Source organism: Bombyx mori, chromosome 1 (genome assembly GCF_030269925.1).
Source record: "Bombyx mori chromosome 1, ASM3026992v2".
Lineage (NCBI taxonomy): Eukaryota > Metazoa > Arthropoda > Insecta > Lepidoptera > Bombycidae > Bombyx > Bombyx mori.
Window position 1 is genome coordinate 8,662,772 of NC_085107.1, and position 19,042 is coordinate 8,681,813.

At 31.3% G+C, this 19,042-nt stretch overlaps 3 protein-coding genes across 7 annotated transcripts; all 3 read right to left on the reverse strand.

Annotated features, from left to right (window-relative positions):
* Positions 1-679: 679 nt before the first annotated feature.
* LOC101736058 (uncharacterized) lies at positions 680-14,097 on the reverse strand. 2 transcript variants are annotated; one of them, XM_038013961.2, is made up of 4 exons: positions 13,969-14,097; positions 4,106-4,246; positions 1,669-1,742; positions 680-1,389 (listed from the first exon to the last, which is right to left on the reverse strand). In XM_038013961.2, exons 2-4 carry the CDS (start codon positions 4,127-4,129, stop codon positions 1,002-1,004), a joined length of 486 nt encoding a protein of 161 aa, XP_037869889.1. In that variant the 5' UTR covers positions 4,130-4,246; positions 13,969-14,097; the 3' UTR covers positions 680-1,001. The 2 variants fall into 2 exon arrangements, with proteins under 2 accessions (XP_037869889.1, XP_062524695.1); XM_062668711.1 differs by lacking the exon at positions 4,106-4,246 and having other exon boundaries at positions 13,969-14,030.
* Positions 6,104-7,110, reverse strand: LOC105842174 (uncharacterized). Of its 2 annotated transcripts, none has more exons than XM_012693603.3 (2): positions 6,840-7,110; positions 6,104-6,657 (listed from the first exon to the last, which is right to left on the reverse strand). In XM_012693603.3, the coding sequence occupies exons 1-2, from the start codon at positions 6,969-6,971 to the stop codon at positions 6,346-6,348; spliced, it is 444 nt and encodes a 147-aa protein (XP_012549057.1). In that variant the 5' UTR covers positions 6,972-7,110; the 3' UTR covers positions 6,104-6,345. The 2 variants fall into 2 exon arrangements, with proteins under 2 accessions (XP_012549057.1, XP_012549058.1); XM_012693604.4 differs by having other exon boundaries at positions 6,727-6,969.
* On the reverse strand, positions 7,117-17,626 carry LOC101736195 (palmitoyltransferase ZDHHC3). Of its 3 annotated transcripts, none has more exons than XM_062668702.1 (7): positions 17,335-17,626; positions 16,379-16,547; positions 15,817-15,975; positions 15,421-15,612; positions 15,123-15,344; positions 14,839-15,051; positions 7,117-14,242 (listed from the first exon to the last, which is right to left on the reverse strand). In XM_062668702.1, exons 3-7 carry the CDS (start codon positions 15,955-15,957, stop codon positions 14,084-14,086), a joined length of 927 nt encoding a protein of 308 aa, XP_062524686.1. In that variant the 5' UTR covers positions 15,958-15,975; positions 16,379-16,547; positions 17,335-17,626; the 3' UTR covers positions 7,117-14,083. The 3 variants fall into 3 exon arrangements, with proteins under 3 accessions (XP_062524686.1, XP_021206028.1, XP_004929841.1); XM_021350353.3 differs by having other exon boundaries at positions 16,356-16,547; XM_004929784.5 differs by lacking the exon at positions 16,379-16,547.
* Positions 17,627-19,042: the final 1,416 nt, after the last annotated feature.

Consider the following 19,042-nt stretch of genomic DNA (forward strand, 5'->3'; position numbering starts at 1 on the left):
TGAATGGTATCTGCTGATTGGTATCGAAAACAGAATGAAAGTGTTTACGTAACTTAACTTCCAATGTTTCCGAGTGCAGACTCGGCACGCACTGCGTTCAAGTGAAGGCGCGTATCAAACAAAACACCCATTTACGAAGCGAACAATTGCTACGAAATATTACGACATATACTGAACGCCTCAATTACGTATATCACTTACGTATTATTACAATTTTCCAATTTTGAAGTTGTACCGAACAAATAATTTAGTTGTTAACTGTGGCGTGGACGGTGCATAGAAAGCAGTTTGTTAATATTCTTTTAAAAAAAAATAGATCCAGCAAGTAATTACTAGTATTGAACTGTAACCGATAAAACTTACAAGCTAACGTTCATTTTTGAGTTGTTGTGATAATAGGGCATATTGGAAAATATTATACCATTATTATAAGAATTAAAAGTGGTCGTTTTGTTGTTGTTGTACATATTTTACGCAACAATGAAACAGCTGATGCCCATAATTATTTTGAAGGACAGGTTGTGGGCAGGGGAGTGACATAAACAACTAAATTAATGTTATATCAAAATAATAATTTGGATGACACCGTAGGTAGCTAGTTATGAAGACGAAAGTAATCGGCCTCTGGATGGGAAATTTGTCATATAAATTAAAAGGTTTGATTAATAATAAAAACATATCTCAATCAATCTTATATTAAATGTATCCAGTCTCATTACAAATCAGTCTTCAAAATTATGTATATATATAAATTATGAATGGACTGAAATCTTAAATCTAGTTTTATTATTCCACGACATATCTAACCTACGCCAATTAAACAATTTGTATGACTCTCGCGTAACATAATAGCGACAATGAACTCTTTTTACGAACTAATTCCATGTTTACAAAGAGATGCATTAGCGGTTTTCACTTACATGCTGCTGATGTGAACTATTAGTAATTAAATGAAATAAATTACACATAAAAAGGTAGAACCATTGGTGGGAATTTTGAAGCTATTGTTTGTTCGTTGTCTTCGAGCTATCTTGTGCGACGGGAACTTGCTGTGCCACAGGGTATGACGCGGGCGTGTAGGTTTGTGCTACGTACGGACCGGGGCCGGTTTGTTCTTGCAGCTTCTCCGCCTCTTCAGGAGCTACTGGGCACATGCAGGGCACAAGTTGAACGTGTTGCAAAGAGACAGGCGTCAGGCTTGCACCGGCCGGAATACTAATGGGGATAGGTGCCATGCTCTGCTGCATCTGAAGCTCAGGTTGGTATTGTGGTGCTTGCATCTGATACATCTTGCGCGAGTCATAAGGCGTGTACGTATATTGGTAGCGGATGGCCGGCGAAATATTAGGTGACATCGGTTGCAGCCATGTCTTCTGTTGTGTTGGTTGTCTGTTCGAATAAGGAATCATTGAAGTATCTTTAATTAAGCATAACTTGAAAATTTTGTTTTTTATGTTAAATAGTCTAGAGGAAGAGGTGGACCTAAGAAGAAATGGATGGATTGTGTGAAAGACGATATGGGTAGGAGGGGAGTGAGCGAAGAAATGGTATATGATAGAAGAGTATGGAAGGAGAAAACATGTTGCGCCGACCCCAGGTGACTGGGAGAAGGGCAGGATAATGATGATGATGTTAAATAGTCTAGAATTTGCGACAACAAGTACTCACGAAGGTTCCGAGCCCCACTTCAGGAAGAAAGCCTCGGATGATGCAACAAGGCCGACGCTCACGAGGAAGAACATCTGCAAATATACTCCACTTACATTTCCAGATCTGAACATAGCGCGCGAACGGAGGTAAAATAAAACAATAGCAATGGAGAACGGCGACAATAGACTTGGAAAAAAAAAACTACAGCACAGCAAAGCATTCTGCATACAACAATTTTAACATTAACGTTTCTAATGCATTGCATTATACATACAATGTTATTGGGTTAACAGAAAAATACTTCCGTACAAAATCAGTGAAGTCGTCTTGCCTGAACTTTTGATATAAGAATATTATTTATTTAACTATTACATAAAACAGAAGGATTTATAGTAAACAAATAATTCGCATAGAAGCTTCTGTGTGTTTTATTGAAATCGGGTAAGTTAAAATGACATGTGATTGATATACAAGTTAAAAAGTTCAAATTATTAAGATACCATTTCATGACACTATTCTTTTTTTAAATTTTATATTCCAAAAAGCCTGAGAAACATAGTTTAGAGGCGAGCTATGTCTCGACCTATACAATAAACAGATCCATTAAAAGGATACCCATAACTAGCCTACTTATATTTTTCAAGACAATTCTATCTAATAATTATCTTTTTAAGAGGTTGGTCAAGTCTTGTCAATCACAACCCGCTTTCGAGACTGTAATTAGATACGTATGTATGTCGTTAACATAAAACATCTTCATCACGATTGGACCATGTTGAAGATTTAATTATACGTTTTTTAACTTTTTATAAACATCAAAGACTTTTTGAACAAAGCGATTTCAAAAAATCTGGCTTTGCTATGATTGTTTTCATAGCTTTTTTGATACTGTTAATTGTTGTCCGGAATAGATCGCTTTTAGAAATAAGTTTGCCTATGTTGGCCTCTTGTTTTCTGATTGATTTGTAATTCATATTTATTTTTTGTTGTGCAATAAAGAATAATCTACTCTAATCATTCGTATATCACTTTAATCTTATCCATTCACACGCTACATGAATCAGATTACATCAGAGCTTAAGTTAGCTTTTTTTTCAATAACATAAAAAATCCAATAATTTGCTAGACGGAAACATTACAAAGTAATTTGGAGCGACCCGTGGATAATCGTTAAATGCTACGCTAGTCCCGGCCCATAAATGTTTTCTTTCATGGGTCTTCAATTCGGTCAATGACATTCAAAATACTAGACGAGACAACACATTCTCAATTACCAGAATAGTACTGTAGTAATAATAAGAAGTACGAATGCTTTAAAAATATAAAAAACGGCTTGTCATTGCATCTGAAATAACACTATGAATGAGATAACACTCAAAACACTTTCAATTTGTGTTGATATGTCCATTAAACTCAATGCATAGCTGGGCGTTAGATCTCGGCGGTTAACAAAAAACTGACAACGAGCAACAAAGGGATGACTTGCACTGCATCTGTTCTCATCAGGTAACCATTGAACCTTGTTATTGACTATTAAATTGAAAGTTTGTCCAACAATAGACAAATCACTGAGCACGATCAATGTAAACATGTTAAGTGATAAACGCATTATCTATTCGGCTTTTATATAGACCGGTATTGATTCAATGACAATTTCACGAGATTTAACTTAAACGATTGATTTTTATGTATCATTAGGGAGTTTTTATGTCCCGTTTGAATTATTTTATGTTGTTGAATGAAAAGTCTAAATTTAACATTTTATACGCAATAAGATGAATGGAATGTTTGTCAAAATTGATAATGGTTTCTAAGACTTGCCTTAACCTGGAAAACAACACGTAAAAAGACCGAATATAGTACCAACATGTTTGGACTGCATTGGTAATTAATTAACTAATGTTTTGTTCATTCATTTATTTTGACGCTAACTTGAGCTTGTATGCACTATGATACACAGTGTGTTTAAGAGTCAGTTCGAGGTTTTTTTTTTACTTTCGAAATTAAAATATAAAACTAAGGAACATTAAATTTTATTAAAATTAAATGATTCTTGATTGATTTTGAATATGGATCTCAACTGAAAATTTACTTAATGAAATAATATTAAAATTAAATAAATATCTGTATGAGCTTGAATCTAAAATAAGTATACGTCTAATATCAAGTAAGTTTATATGTTATATATTAATATTAATATTTAGTTATTCAATTCATTAAGTTCTTAATTTCATGGAGCGAAATTAAGTTTGAGACAAAATGTTTACAGCATTGAGTCAGCCTGTGTACACTCGATAGTTTTCTGAACTATATAAAATTAAATTTTTATTATTATTATTTTTATTAGGTATTAAAAATAAAGTATATAATTTTAAAATGCAATCCGAGAAACAATGCTTATTTAAGTATATAAATTCGCATTAAGTAAAAACGCAAAGCTCATAATTCAACTCACCATTCTGTTAATATCCGGATGCATTTCACTGGTCAAGTTGCAGTAATGAGAAGAACTAAACAAAACAACGGCTTCCACGTTCGGCACCTGCGGGCCTTATCCCAATACTGGTGCTCGAAGCCGACTTAAGGATTAAGAAGCCTTAACACAAAAAAAGCCTCAGTTATTTTGGGAACGAAGATGCGTGCACCTACTTCGGGCGCGGAATGACCGATCCCTGGAGACCAGTCGTTTTTTATACACCGTTTCAGAAACATTCCGCCTTTAAAAGCCGGTCTCCGACCTCAACATGATGTATAATAATAATCTTATTAACTTATCTACACTCCTATCTTTACTAAGAGGTACCGTTACATTAGCCCGATTTTAAATAGGAGTTTCGTAGACACTGTCCACTTAAGATAATTTCACACTTTTTTCCCGAAGCGGCTTAAGTGTTTTGACATGAATTTTTTGAGAGGATGTTCGGGTGAGTAGCCCGCGCTCGCGCTCCGGTGCACCCTAATAGTAGGGAAGGATGCGGCTGACACTCGTGTCGAATTGCACCGACGAGTCCATTACTGGTTGCACTTGCATCAGTACGCTTCAGCGCGATGACTTTTTCTGATTCTCCATGCATGAAATCATAAATCGGTCGGACTCTACGTAATGAACACACAAGATAATGTAAAATTGTTTAGATTGAAATCATTATTAGTACATTTTATAACTACATATTACTCAAGCTAACGAAGCTTAAGGAAGTAATGATTTTGCTACTAATTGTGTTATGTTAACCAAATGGTTATGCATAATGTAAATCCTTTTTTTTTCACTCATGTAAAATTTTCATTAGTATGATATATAAATTGCTTTATTAAAAAAAAATCGTTATACAGCCCCGAAAGCTGGGACTTTTATAGAATAACTAGCTGTACCCATCCGCTACGCTGGGCATTTAAAATTAACATTATTATTCCTCACTCCCGCAAAGATTCTCATCATTAACGCCCCCGCAACTGGTGTAGAGAGTCCAACACTCATATAAATATTAGCCTATCCATTAAGTACACATATTTTCTACATGGATACCAAGTTACAAGTCAATCGGATGCATGGTTCAGTAGTTAAAACGGAACATCCGTAAAAACCACTATAGATTTATATATTAGTATAGATATAGATAGATTACAATCGTCATTAACGGCAAACCATACTTTTTGTTAACTTATGGTAATTAATTATTAAAGGTTTTAGCTCATTACATTTCGTGAAAGTGCCATGTATTTACTAGATAACTTTTTTTTATTATATTCTTAATATTAATTAAATTCCGTTCCATTTTACCGTTCTATCTACGCTTTTTTGTAAAATTCTAATTAGATCCTGCATTATTCACGGTTTATGTCTTGAGATCAATACAATTATACTCGTACCTTGCATTTAAAACAAAAAAAAGAAGGTCCGAATTGAGAAGGTTATCATGAAAATAAGTAGGGGTATGTATATTAATAATACGCTTTTATTAGTTTCTGACGTATGTATGTTAGTATGTAACGGAATCTTTTAACATGATCTTGACCCCTTTCAAATCGTCGGATTAACTCGAAATTTAGCATACTTATTAAGGACCGATTACAATTCAATATTTTAAAAAAAAATTGCAAAAATTTAAATTTAACTAAAAAATGAAAAATAAATAATAGTTTAAAACGCTTTTATAGAAGATCCAACTAAAAAATAGAAAATAAATCTTAATAAATTTGAATTAAAATTAATGTAAAAAAATGATTTTATTGTAAAAAAAGCGTGGGTTGCATGGTATCAGTAGTAGTTATAAATATTTTATGAACAGATATGAGTTGAAGGGTTATTTTGATAATAGCCTATACACATCAATATAAATACAATCCTATTTGATAATAAAAGCGTATTTTTTGAGTTTTGTAAAACTATTATTTTTTTGATTTTTTTTTGCAACTTAAACACTCTTTTGTGAAATCATTAAAAAAACGCAGCATGGTTTAAGATCTTTAATATCTTTTTCATAAATAATTCGGTAATTTAATACATATCATTATTATTAAGTTTGGTACAAACAATCTATACTTGAGTAAAGACTGACACAACGAATCAATTTTTTTTAAAGGCCTAATTTAGATTGATAGTGCAAAAATATGTACTGCTGTATTGGGGATATTATATAGCAGAAGAAGCAAAATATTATGAAACCATTATTATTACATTTACAGATTCTATTTTTACTCTTCCTGATCGTCATTCTCTTCGTCAAAGTTAAATCTTCGCATTCCATCGAAACGAAAACCGTAGGCGGGCGCGTTCTTCACATCCACCAGCGCCGGGTTGCGGTAGTTGTAGAAACTACCATGTCCATGAGCAGGTCTCGACGACCCGTTTGGTATGCCGTGTGTTTCTCGTGGATAAAACGCTTCGAACTGTCCGCTAGATGGCAGGACATCTTTTAAGCTTTTGTCTTCGGGATCGTAGGGACGACACATAGATGGCACCACTATTAATAAGGCACCGCAAAATATGAGCAGCATTATACGCATCTGGAAAAACAATTTTTAAGCAACTAAAACTCTATGTGCGTGAATATACCAAACAATGAACATACATACGGAGATTGTCTAGGACGTTGCAGTTGAAAAACACGATTTAATCAGAAACAGAGGACGATTGCGCAATGAATTCGCGTAGAAAACTAAATAGGCAATAGGTAGCAGTTGATCACCTTGAAACAACAAAAAAATATGCTAAAACAAAACGGGGGACAGTGACGCGCGCGGTTCCGTAACACAACACTTTCCCTTTGAACGTTACTGAGGCACTGACGTTGTTTGTTGCCACAATTCAACTTGATCATACATGAAATATTTCGCGTTAAATGTTATTAAGCTATTAGACCATAGGTGGTTCTGCTGCGTAGAGTTTATTGACGTTACACTTCATAGATTCCAATGCGCAGTGACCGGTAGTTATTTGAGAGGACCAAAAATAATAAACGCTAATGCCGTATGTTGTATTTATTTAAAAATATCTTCACAACTTACGTTTACCTACTAGTTAAAAACGCTAAATGGCAAAAAGTAGGTACATTTTTACACAGGAAACTCACTTAGTCCTGGAAAAACACCAGGTCTCACAATTTGTGATTTTGTCTTTTAATAAATAACAAAAATAATTAAATAAGATTTGTAAAAAAAAAACGATTTATTACAAAGTTACAAACTAATATAATATCAAAAGCAATAGACACTGGGACGTGTTAGTTTGCTTGAAACGTTTCATTATTCGAGTGAGTTAACATGGAAGAATAGGTATATTTAGAAGTTATAATAACGGTAGTTGCCGTTTCGTTAAGAAATACAATGTATGCTAAACTATATTCGGGCAATTTTGGGCGAAAACTATTACAAATCGAGTATGCTCTACCTGTTCAACTGAAGCTACACAAACAACTAATTGAAAATATAATTACTACCTAATTAAATTATTAGACGCTACCCTTCACATGTAAACTCTATGATCAATCCCTACAATTGCATTCGGACGTTGTTCTACAGTGACATTTAAAAAAGAAATACTGGTGAATACAGCATCTATTAATCGAACCTAAACAATCTTCCCATATCACTCTCATACATACTCATACATGTAAAAAATTGTGAATACAAATTTACCAACGGTATTTTTATTCCAAATTCAATAATACTTTGTTTTTAAATTACCTTATGATTACATTCCTTACTTTTACACAAACATACATAAGAAGTTTGTTTAGTTCCAATTTCAGTGGTTTAATTTGTCATTGTATAAATTTTTCTTTAAATCAAACATTAGCTATTTCTACGGTTATGTACAAAACAATAAAATAGTGATATTCAACATATTTTCTAAAGTAGTCACAAATAGAGAATCGAAGATAATTAATAGAACATTGTTATGTGAAACGTACATATACCAATAAGTGTTTTTTATTATATAAATACATCATGATAAAGATGCATAAGTTAATTGTAAATTATTCAATGCCGTTATTTTGCTTTATTTGGTATAACAATATCAATCGGAGCGCCATAGCTTTGTTCCTACATCCAAAGGAAGTATCTAATTTTAATTAAAAATAAACTATTTATTTTAAATTCGACTATTATATATATTTTAGCTACACATTTTTCCTAATTAGTTTGTTTTTAGGTCCTTTTTAATTATTCTATGCACCCGACAACGAGATCCTAACACAATTTGAACTCGAGTAGTTTATCTGTGGTGGACGTAATGGGGATGGCAATAACTTTTATATGTTGTACAGACAATAACAGAAAGTCGCGAAGTCTTGTAACTTGTCAAGTTTTATATAAATTCAACGATTCAGTATGACACTTGAATAAACCGAACCTTAACGATGCCTCTAATCTAATCATTACCGTATAAATATCAGAGGGATTTTTATTTCCCAAAAATAAATACAAACGATAAATAAAATAATATTTAGCAGGAATCGAATAAAAAATTTATTACAAAAACAATTTGAAAATAAATGAACCCGTGTACAAGAATATGAACTGGCAACACGATAGCAACGGGCCTTTTTTTATGAATGGTAACATCTAAAACATAAACACTTCGTTCATTGTGTTGTTTACACATATGATTCCGACATTTCCATGTGACGTTCTGGGCGGATAGGCCGATCTCGATAGGGCGATGTTCAAAGTCCATACTCATATTTTTTTTGGATTACTTCAATCTGAGTAATAAAATTTTATGCGTGTTCCCCAATTAGTGTTGGAATTGTGTAGGAATATGAACTACTGATGGCTATATTTATTTATATAAAAACCATCAGCGTGGTCGGGTGCACGTTGTTAATTACAATCTTATAATATTAACATTATTTTATGCCAGCAATAGGGAATGTGAAATCCTAAGAGAACATATCATGTTCTTAATAGTTTAATATTATGTTGGTAACTGGCCTAATACTTAAAGTTTATTTATTAAAAACGTAAACCATTACTGATAAACGAGTAACATCTTTAACATTTTTCTTTATTTCCTATTAACCGTCACATCGCATTATTCGTTGTAATTCGTGAATTCTACGCATAATATATATATTTTTATTTAATAAATTTTCATCAACTTCTAATACAATTTCAACATGTTTTGAACTAATGTCAGGCAATACGTAATACAGTACATCAGTTTAACCGCATATCAAAATTTTTAACAATTCGCGCATACACCGGCTTCAGAAAAAATATATATTTATATATTTTAATTTAATTTGTAATATTTTAATACTTTTGTAGAATATAAACGGCTAGTAAACGATTTACGTTAACAGCTCGAGGCTTTAAACATTATTATTTAATACTAAATTGCACTTTAATGTTACACTCAAAAAACCAACAATCTAATTGTATAGATAAATTTTCTCTTATAGCTTATATAGCATGTTGTTGTTCTCGTAGAGGCACATTGTGAAGCGAAATACTAAAATAGTTGTCAGAATACAGACATCTTCATCTTTCAACACAATTGGTGTTATCCTTATTTGTACATTAAACAGTTAATAATCTTGCAACATTACATATCGACGCTTGAAAGGCAAACGTGACTAAACGACAATGCGTGAACTTTACAGTAGACTAATTTAAAGTTGAAATACCTAAAAAAAAATCTATTTTAACGAATCTAGCTGTAGGATTAAAATGATTTTAATAGACCTAAAAATATTTTTTTTTTGCGAATCGAATATGGTTATTGCCTATCATTTATGTATAAAGCAGTTATTGTCTCTTAGTCACGTTTGCCTTTCAAGAGTCGATATGTATATGACCGTGTATATTAAAAAGTAATTTCTACGAACAAAATTTAGTGGGTATTTCAAATCTCATATTAAAGAATGACCCAAAATTACGAAGTTAAATATATTGTGACATTTACATAAATGTACTTGTGACATCGTTTGCATGTTATATTGTACTGTGTATTCATTTCAATATATTTTTTTATTAAATTTTGTCGCCGGCATATTGTTTGTTCGAATAATAAACATTTTTAGATTATTCCGTCGAAACTCCAGTTAATCTAAATTTTTTTTTATAAATTCGCTACAAAATTAAATAACTACCACAAATCATTCCACATGTTAATGAGTTTTCGTTTTAAAATTGCCCTTATGAATCTTTTCACAAATCGATTTATTAAACACTTAATATTTGCATAAAAACGATTATTTTTTTTCATAGCCAAGTAATCGAGCAATCGTTTATGAGTGTATTTTAAGTTAACCCTACTCCCATTACATTTATTTAATTAGTGGAATATAATTAACAATAAATAATATTAATTATTTGTATGATATGCGAGTGCTCAGTATGGTTTTAATACTAAAAAATTAATAAAACATCTAGAGCATCTTACAGTAGCTAGTGAAGATAGAAAAATTTAAAATATCGATTCCGGTCAATTGCTATTCGACTCAACTACTGAGACTAATCGTGACTACAACAAACAAATTTTAATCATGATAGCGAAAACATTAATTAGAGTCAAAAAACTTAATAATTTATTGGTGATAATGATACCTTAATATATTGTACACATATTTTAGAAATCGATTATGTTGTCTATGCAAAAAAAGACGAAGGAAATAGAATCTTATCCAAAACCATTTTTTACCTTATATTCAATGCTATTTTCTACTCTAGCAATATTTTTTTATCAAACAAAACTATTCACGCCAACAAATAAATACTGCATTAAAAATAATAACAGCTATAATTTCCATAAATATACATAAACTATATACCTAAATGTATTTCGTTGATTTATTGTGTACTTTCATGTTAATTTAATCACAACGATTTCTTTCAAATTCCTTAGTTGCACTCTTCTGATGATAATATAATTAGTCCCTTTGACTCAGACAGTATTATCTATTTTATATGTAGACATTTAAATGTCCATTCAAGTTATAATATTCAAATATATGCATATAAAATAATTATTTATTGATCCCAAGACTCTTTGTCCAAAACTATTTTCATTAATATACACAAAACGTACAACAAAAAGTCAAAAGCATTCTAATAACATAATATAGTGTGCATTACGAAAGAAAAATTGAACGAAAGATATTAACTTAACTTATGATCAATATACACATATAGATTGAAATTAAATTACCTGAATACAGTTGAAAATTAAATAAATACATACACGAAATATGCAAGCACTAAAGAATCAAATATTATTTATATTCTTCAATGACCGATCTTCTTTGACATCATTATATATTTAAAAATAAATAATCTGTTTCAAGGTGAACTCTATAAAAATAGAAACGATCGATCGAGGCCATTACGTTGAAATTTTGTAGAAATACATAACCAAAATAATTACGTTTAACACTTATCTCATAACAAAAACGCTTATACAGTATGTGTAAAACATACAGGGCGTTTGTGAAATACTTCAATGAAGTAAGCTGAAAAATCGCTCCAATAATTCCGGTATAATCATGAACATTATGTTCGAAATAAAAATATTTCGAATTGAGAACAGTCCTCCTGCCTTGAAGTCAGTAAATTGAATTAAAACCGAAAAATCCACGCCAAAGTCGAACAAAAGTCAAAGTCACGTTGACTATTTTCTTTGACTATTGCGGTGTAGGGCTCTGTAAATTCTTGCCGGAAGGTCGAAAATTATCGAATATTATTTGTGCGTTATGCGGAGATTAAGAGAACAAACTGTACGCAAAAAAGCTAAATTTGTGAAAAAGAAAATTCTTGGATTTTTCACGACGATCATGGATGGCCCTTCGCACGAAACCATAATGTGGACGGTTTTTTTTAACCAAAAACTCAACAAATACCATCGAGCAACCGCCTTATTCACCACATATGACTCCAGCCGACTTCTTTCTCTTTCCTAAACTTAAATTACCACTGCGGCATCGTTTTCAGTTGGTAGAAGACATAAAGGAAAAATCGCTGCAAAAACTGCACTCAATTCCAAAAAAAATGATTTGATTTTGATTTCATTGATGTGATTATTCATTGGCTTAAGCATATTGATACTGAAGGAGCCACACTTTGATCAAATAAATTTTTGCATGAATAACTGACATTTTATGTATTACTGAACGTTTCCCGGTACTTTCTTGACATCATGGTAGTACATCACGAAAATCAACATTATTATGATTCAATGGCGTCGACTGTCTCGTAATTTTTAACTTAACATGAAAAAAAAATACACAAACTAAATATATTTTTAACACCCATTTGAAAGCAAAGTTTTCATTTTTGTTAAATATTAAACATTACCTTTAAGCACTACTAACTAATTAAATATATCCTTATATTAAATATATTTTGTGATTTCAATTCTTATTATAGATTTTTTAATGTCAAATCCGGAATAGCGACGCTATTAGAGATCTATTCAATCATTATTTCAATGTAGTTTAACATCAAAGATTCATAGTTTCACCCAAACTACATCTAAAAAGTAAATACATCAAACATTAAATTAAGGCAAAATGATTTGTGCCAATCAATTAATATCATCAAATGTTAAGCTAATATTGTCATTTTCTATTAATTATATTTACGTATTTAGCCCGAGCCCGATGTACGTGATCTTTTGTTGTTATTAATAATAAGCTTGACCTTCGAATTTGGTTTACTTTTTTTAACTGTTCGAGTAAATTTGGCTACACGGAAACACAGTTTATGGAGCACGTATCTATATCTAAGAAATTTGGGTGGCAGCATTGAAGACGTTCTAAATTGAAAGAGAAAAATGGATATGAAAACTGGAAAAGGGGAAAGAGGATAGGGGGGAAAAGGAGAAAGGAAAACGGTTAGAAAAGGACGAAAATAAAGCTTCAGCTTGATTGTGAAGGTACCTTGCTTACAAGCTTATCTGGTACCTTAACTACTTTCGATGATAAGGGTTGAAGTAACTCAGAACTAATTTCCGCAGAGAATCAAAACAAAAAGCCTATAAAAGTTTCCGATTAATAGGTAATAATTTGATCACACAAACTCTGACGAGAAATTAATGTGATTGTCACAATTCAAGACACCGTTCAACTTGGGAGTCTTGATGAAAAACACATTATATCGCGCATAGCCAAAATACAAGAACAATAAACGAACGGAACATGGTTGATGTTTAAATAGTAAATTTGTTTGTAGTAGGCAGTTAAAAAAGATCGTGGAAATTGCAAACGACTAAACAGGTAAATATGACTAAAATACTACGCAAATCTTTCGCTAGTAACTAAGATATCAATTAATTTTTTTGTGAACGATATAAAAATAAAGTAATAAATGCGAATATAAGCTTCCCTAAATCTATGCACTACATCATATACACATTATCAGTCACGAACATTTAAAATTATATTTATAGCAGTGAACTCTTACAAAGCAACAACACATACTTATTTGTAATCAAATATAGAAATAAAAATATTGCTTCATGATATATTCTGTTGCGATTTTGCACAGATAGTTTTTTTGTACCTAAGTGTATTTTTTATCAAAGCTTTTCCCGAAAAAAAATCTGGACCGAAAAAAACCGCCGCTTTCTGAATATGTGTTTGATTTGTGTACGCAGGGTACACGTGTAACAACAATGCTATATTTAGTTCAGTAAAAGAAATAACCAATACCACTACATTTCCAAAGAGAATTGATTGTAATCAGAACCATTGATTGATTCATTACAATTTAATAAGTATGTAAATCAGTTTTCGCGACCCAATATCATTTTCATTTTGTAAATAAATAATCAAACTTATATTACTGATTTTTAATTAGAATAGGCGCGAAACTTACTATATGGTTGAGCCGAACGAACATAGATATATTGAAATTTCGCAAATTTGCCAACAACGAAATATAGTTGCGAAGCAAATTGTTATCGGTCCACTCAAACGCCCAGCACACTGTTTTACACGCTGTAAAGGTAACTTTCTAATTTCGTTTTCGGCGAAGGCTGAGTGAAAGGTGAAAACCATAGTAGGGAAAATCGGCCGAATACGGATTGAATGCTCTTCCAACGAGATTTTCGGACCCATCGAGCCTGTTCCTTTTTCAATTGTTCAATGCCCTGCAAATCAACATTTTATTATATATTTATTTGTTTTTTTTTTATGATTGTAAGATTACTGGTGGCCTGAAGGCCTTTCCAGTTCTAATCTGTAAATACATATGAGTCGTCTTGTCGACCAGCAAATCGGCCGGAGTTTAGTCTACTTAATTAGAATAATGCGTATAAAAGATAATTGAAACATTGAACAGATTGTAGAAATAGAAATCCTTCAAGTTTTTATTTAAAAGTTCATTAAAGACATTTTACGGTTAAAATAATGGACACCAGCAAATTCTTGATATTGAATTTTTTAACTGATTTTATTAATGTGTTAATTTTTTGGAGGGTATTTAAATTCTTGCATAGTTTTAATTTGATTTGGTTAAGATTTTGTTTTTTAAATATTTTCATTCCTGATTTACATAATGGTTTTATCATTTTGTATAAGTATATATGTGTCTGAATTTTCCTGTAATGTAAAGGATACATAATATGCTAAGAATGATTACTCACTTAATGACAATTTGTCATGTGTAAATTCTTGTTCAAAAACCAAAACAAATAATGCATTTTCCATAATAACAACGAATGAGATATTTAAAACCTTAACTCACTGTTTCATCATTCCATATAGCATGTAACTGTGTTCCGAGCATAACGGCAGTGAATATTGCGAACAGCAAAGCTTCAGCAATTAAGAACAAAAGTAAGACAACAGTGGCCGGAGGCGAGTATGTGCTACATTCACGCCATTCGTGTCTTATGCACGTTATAAACTGGTAAACAGACAAGCACACGGCGTGAATTGATATTGCTGCAATGTAGAACTGAAAAAATATATATTTTCTATTAATATTTACAAAATTTATTTATCTGTAATTTATGCAAAAATACATACCGTGAACAAAACGAAATATTTCTGATTATTTTCTCCTACACAATTATTAACCCACGGACAATGATGATCCATTTTTCTTATACAACGCTGACACACTGAGCAGTGATGAGCACGTTCAGGCTTAATACTGCAACACTTCGTGCACTTAAATATTACTTGCCCTTCTCGAAAACTCATTTGTTTAATCATTTCCTTAGTTGCATTACCTTTGGGTACGGCACCCTTTAAGAAAAAGTATTAATTTACAATAAAATCATGTGAATACATTTTCAGACAAAACGATTGGGTCGGATCTTACCGGATCTGTAAACATAGTCCTAAGATGTGAGGCAAATGCGAGGAATGCTAGACTTTGGAATATAAATATGTTAACGTAACTGTATATTGGATATGTAGATATGCTCGGGAGTAACATTACCATCATAACAACAAATTCTGCATATAAAATTAAGAGCCATGTCAAGACAGCACATATTATACCACAAATATCCTGAAACAAAGTAACAATGGTAAACATATATGTATCACACAATAATTTCAAACTGATGTATTTCTTTCATTCAACATGTATGCACGAGTATAGGTGTTACAAATGTGATAGCATGTGGAAAATCAATATGCATTTGCACCCGAATGCAAAAAAAATGTTAAAAACTTTTAAAAGAAATTATTCTTTTTATAGAAATGAAATTACCTTGATGCACCAAGCTTTACCACCACAACAACGATTATGCATATCCTTGTCAGGTCTTGTTAAAACCTGACATTCGGAATCTATCTGATACTTGCTTTCCATTTCATCATCCTCAGAACTGTCGTAAAATTCTCGTATCATTTATTCTTTTTTTTTTATCTAAAAATCGATTTACATCCACTTTAAACAACCATATTGGTACAGCAAATCTTTAAATTAACATTTACAAAAGTACAATATTTGTCTACATTTCATACATATCGTGCCTTTTACAACAATGAAAATGAAAATACAATACAGGAGGCAAGAAAAAGTGAAACTGATAAACATACAATATGTGAACTGAAAAAGAACTCAACTACACAGCGCTGTTGCAAACATTCGCAAGTATCAGCATAAATCAAAACACTATAATTTCAACTACAAATAAATATTTCAGCATACTTTCTAACATGAATTTACTAAATGTATTTTAAAAAAATAATTAAATAAGTTTTTGTTTATAACATATGTTAAGAAACTTGCAAAACAAACCCTACATTTCATAGTCAATCATAATTACAGGTAACATCGTTTCAGGCTTCCGAAAGATGCTGCAATGGATCTTGAATAGAGTACAAATACTTATGGAATCCTGGTTTAATTTTACGATAAGATAGCTTACAAATTATTGATTAAATATTGACTTATTCTTCTTTGATAAGGCATCCCTAAATTTGTACCTTAATTTCCTGTAAGTTAAAAGTTTAGTACAGAATTACAGGACCACTTTTCTATAAAAGTATGATATCCTTAATTGATATTTTAAAAATATTTTTATGTGTAACTTTCTTTGGAGGGTTGATATAAGCTTTTGGTGTAATTAAGTTCATTCTCTTATTTGCTTTCTATTGCTTTTCTAAAATAATATTCTTTCTCATTGATAAATGTATATTTTAGTGATAATTTTAATTCTTGTTATCTACTGTCATCATTTTAATTGAGATGTATGTATATATGAATGTTCTTAATTAAATATACTTTGCAAATTTGAAACTAGCTCTAATACATGTTACTAACAATGATATCATTTATAGAATAGCAGATGATAAAATCCTATCTGTTTTTGGTTCAGGATACTAATGTGCACTAACAATTAAAAAACAACAAATATCAAATAAGTACTGAAAAAAATAAGTAGAAAAATATCACTTTCATCACTTAAATGTTCCTGCAGGTTTTAAACGGATTGCCCAGTGTTAAATAAAAGGTTGTTCCATGAGAATTATCTGGTGTTGATGCAAGAAGATGAATAAATTGTTGCATGTTACCTTTTTTCTCTGAACGAATTAATCTAATTACTATTTACGTAGTTAGAAAATATTTTTAAGCAAACTTTGAATTTCAATGAAAGACATTCAACAGATAAACTAGATCTTCCGTACAAATACCGTTGATACTATGCGTAAAACAATAATTATTTCTACAGAATAATTCCCACGATGTACCTAGAATGTCTTAAAGGAAAAAAAAACTCACCTTTCTACATACACAAGGCAGCTTCTTTTTTGGAAAATAGTAGCCGGATAATTTTCAAAAATTATACAAAATGTGGATTTTAAATCATTTAAAAGTGTACATTGTAGATTATTTCTTAATTATTAAAGTTTTTTGAAATTAAAGCAAATCCAATTTATTTTTTCTTTTGCGACAGTTATGCTAAAATAAGCATGAAATTTTGTGGGATTGAGGATTTGTCATTAAATTTGATTTGATTGATTGAACTAGCTTTAGAACGCAAGAAAATCGATTTTAGTTTTGACGTTTGACACTTATTTGACAAAGGACAGTGTGTAGGTACATACCTACCTGACTACTTTTCTTAGATTAAAATTTTTTACATAGAGTGTAACACCGGTCACTCACATGCGCACGAATACGCAAACCCGCAAGTGTAGGACGACATTTGCGAATGATTAAGCAAAGTTTTCGCTGCATTCGTGGTTTTCCAAGCTGTGTCGGTTTTTTAACAGACATAAAAGCGCGCGAACGTCGAACCTTCGCGTAGTCTCCCACACACTACACATTCGCTTGCCCAGTTGCGCCTCAAATAAAGACCTGGATTTAACTCAACGTATAATTTTCAATTGGAAGAATTATGTTTTCCAATTATAAGCGCACCAAAATCTAAAATATAAATAGGCTATGTGAATTTTTCCCAATCTTCTCTTTTTTTCTCAAATCGCTTACTTATTGCTGAGCATCGTGTTAAATGATGACATCATGTTGAATGATTCGTTAATGAAAATAAAAATGAACGTGATATTCGAAATATAAATTTGTTATACTGAGTAAAGTTATTTATCTGCTTATCATGAAAATTAAGCTGTTTACAAATGCTTTATTCGGTTACTGCCTTTTCATATGACAAATTAAATATTTAATTATTTGTTAAAAGATGATACCGTCATATTTTGTAGTATAAAAATATAAAATACATGGGTACATGAATTATTTCACTTCTACATTATGTCAACATTGCCTAGAATTGAATAAATTTATTTTGAGTGGAAAACTATCCAGGGCTTTAAATATTTTTTTTATTTGTTGCCTGTTTTTGTAGCCAATAAATTGTGAATTATAATAACTTATTCATTCACATTATTGTTCAAAGGTTCAAACCTCAATAATATCTTTCTACACAAAGGTTTTGGTTCAAGGTGTCTATGGTACTATGTTAAGTTACTGGTTGTAGCCACTAGTAGCTAGTTACTACACTGTATAGTTGTCGCTGTCACTAGCTACACTAGCCCTTCCTGGCTGAGCCTGTGCTCCCCCGCATATGCTGGTGAAAGAACCAACGGTAACCCTTCCTTCCGAAAATAAAATGAAAAACAATGTAAATAGTTTATAACTTATTTGTTTGTCTCATAAATATAGACGTCAAATTTAAATACTTTTGAGGGTCGATTAGGCACGTAAATATGGATGCTTAGTTAAATAACGCAATTAATATGCAAACTGTATTTAAAATAAATTAGGAACTGGTACAAGGTGTCCCGTATGTCCTTTAAATTTTAATTTTTTTTTGTTGGTGTAGTATTTATGTAGATTATTAATTATTACACAATAAAAACAAAAATTCATACTGCACATTGTTTTTCAGTTTAACGAAATTATAGGACCCCCTCTTTAATACATAAATACAATTTAAATATATGAAGTGCAAAAATGATGTTTTTGTTTT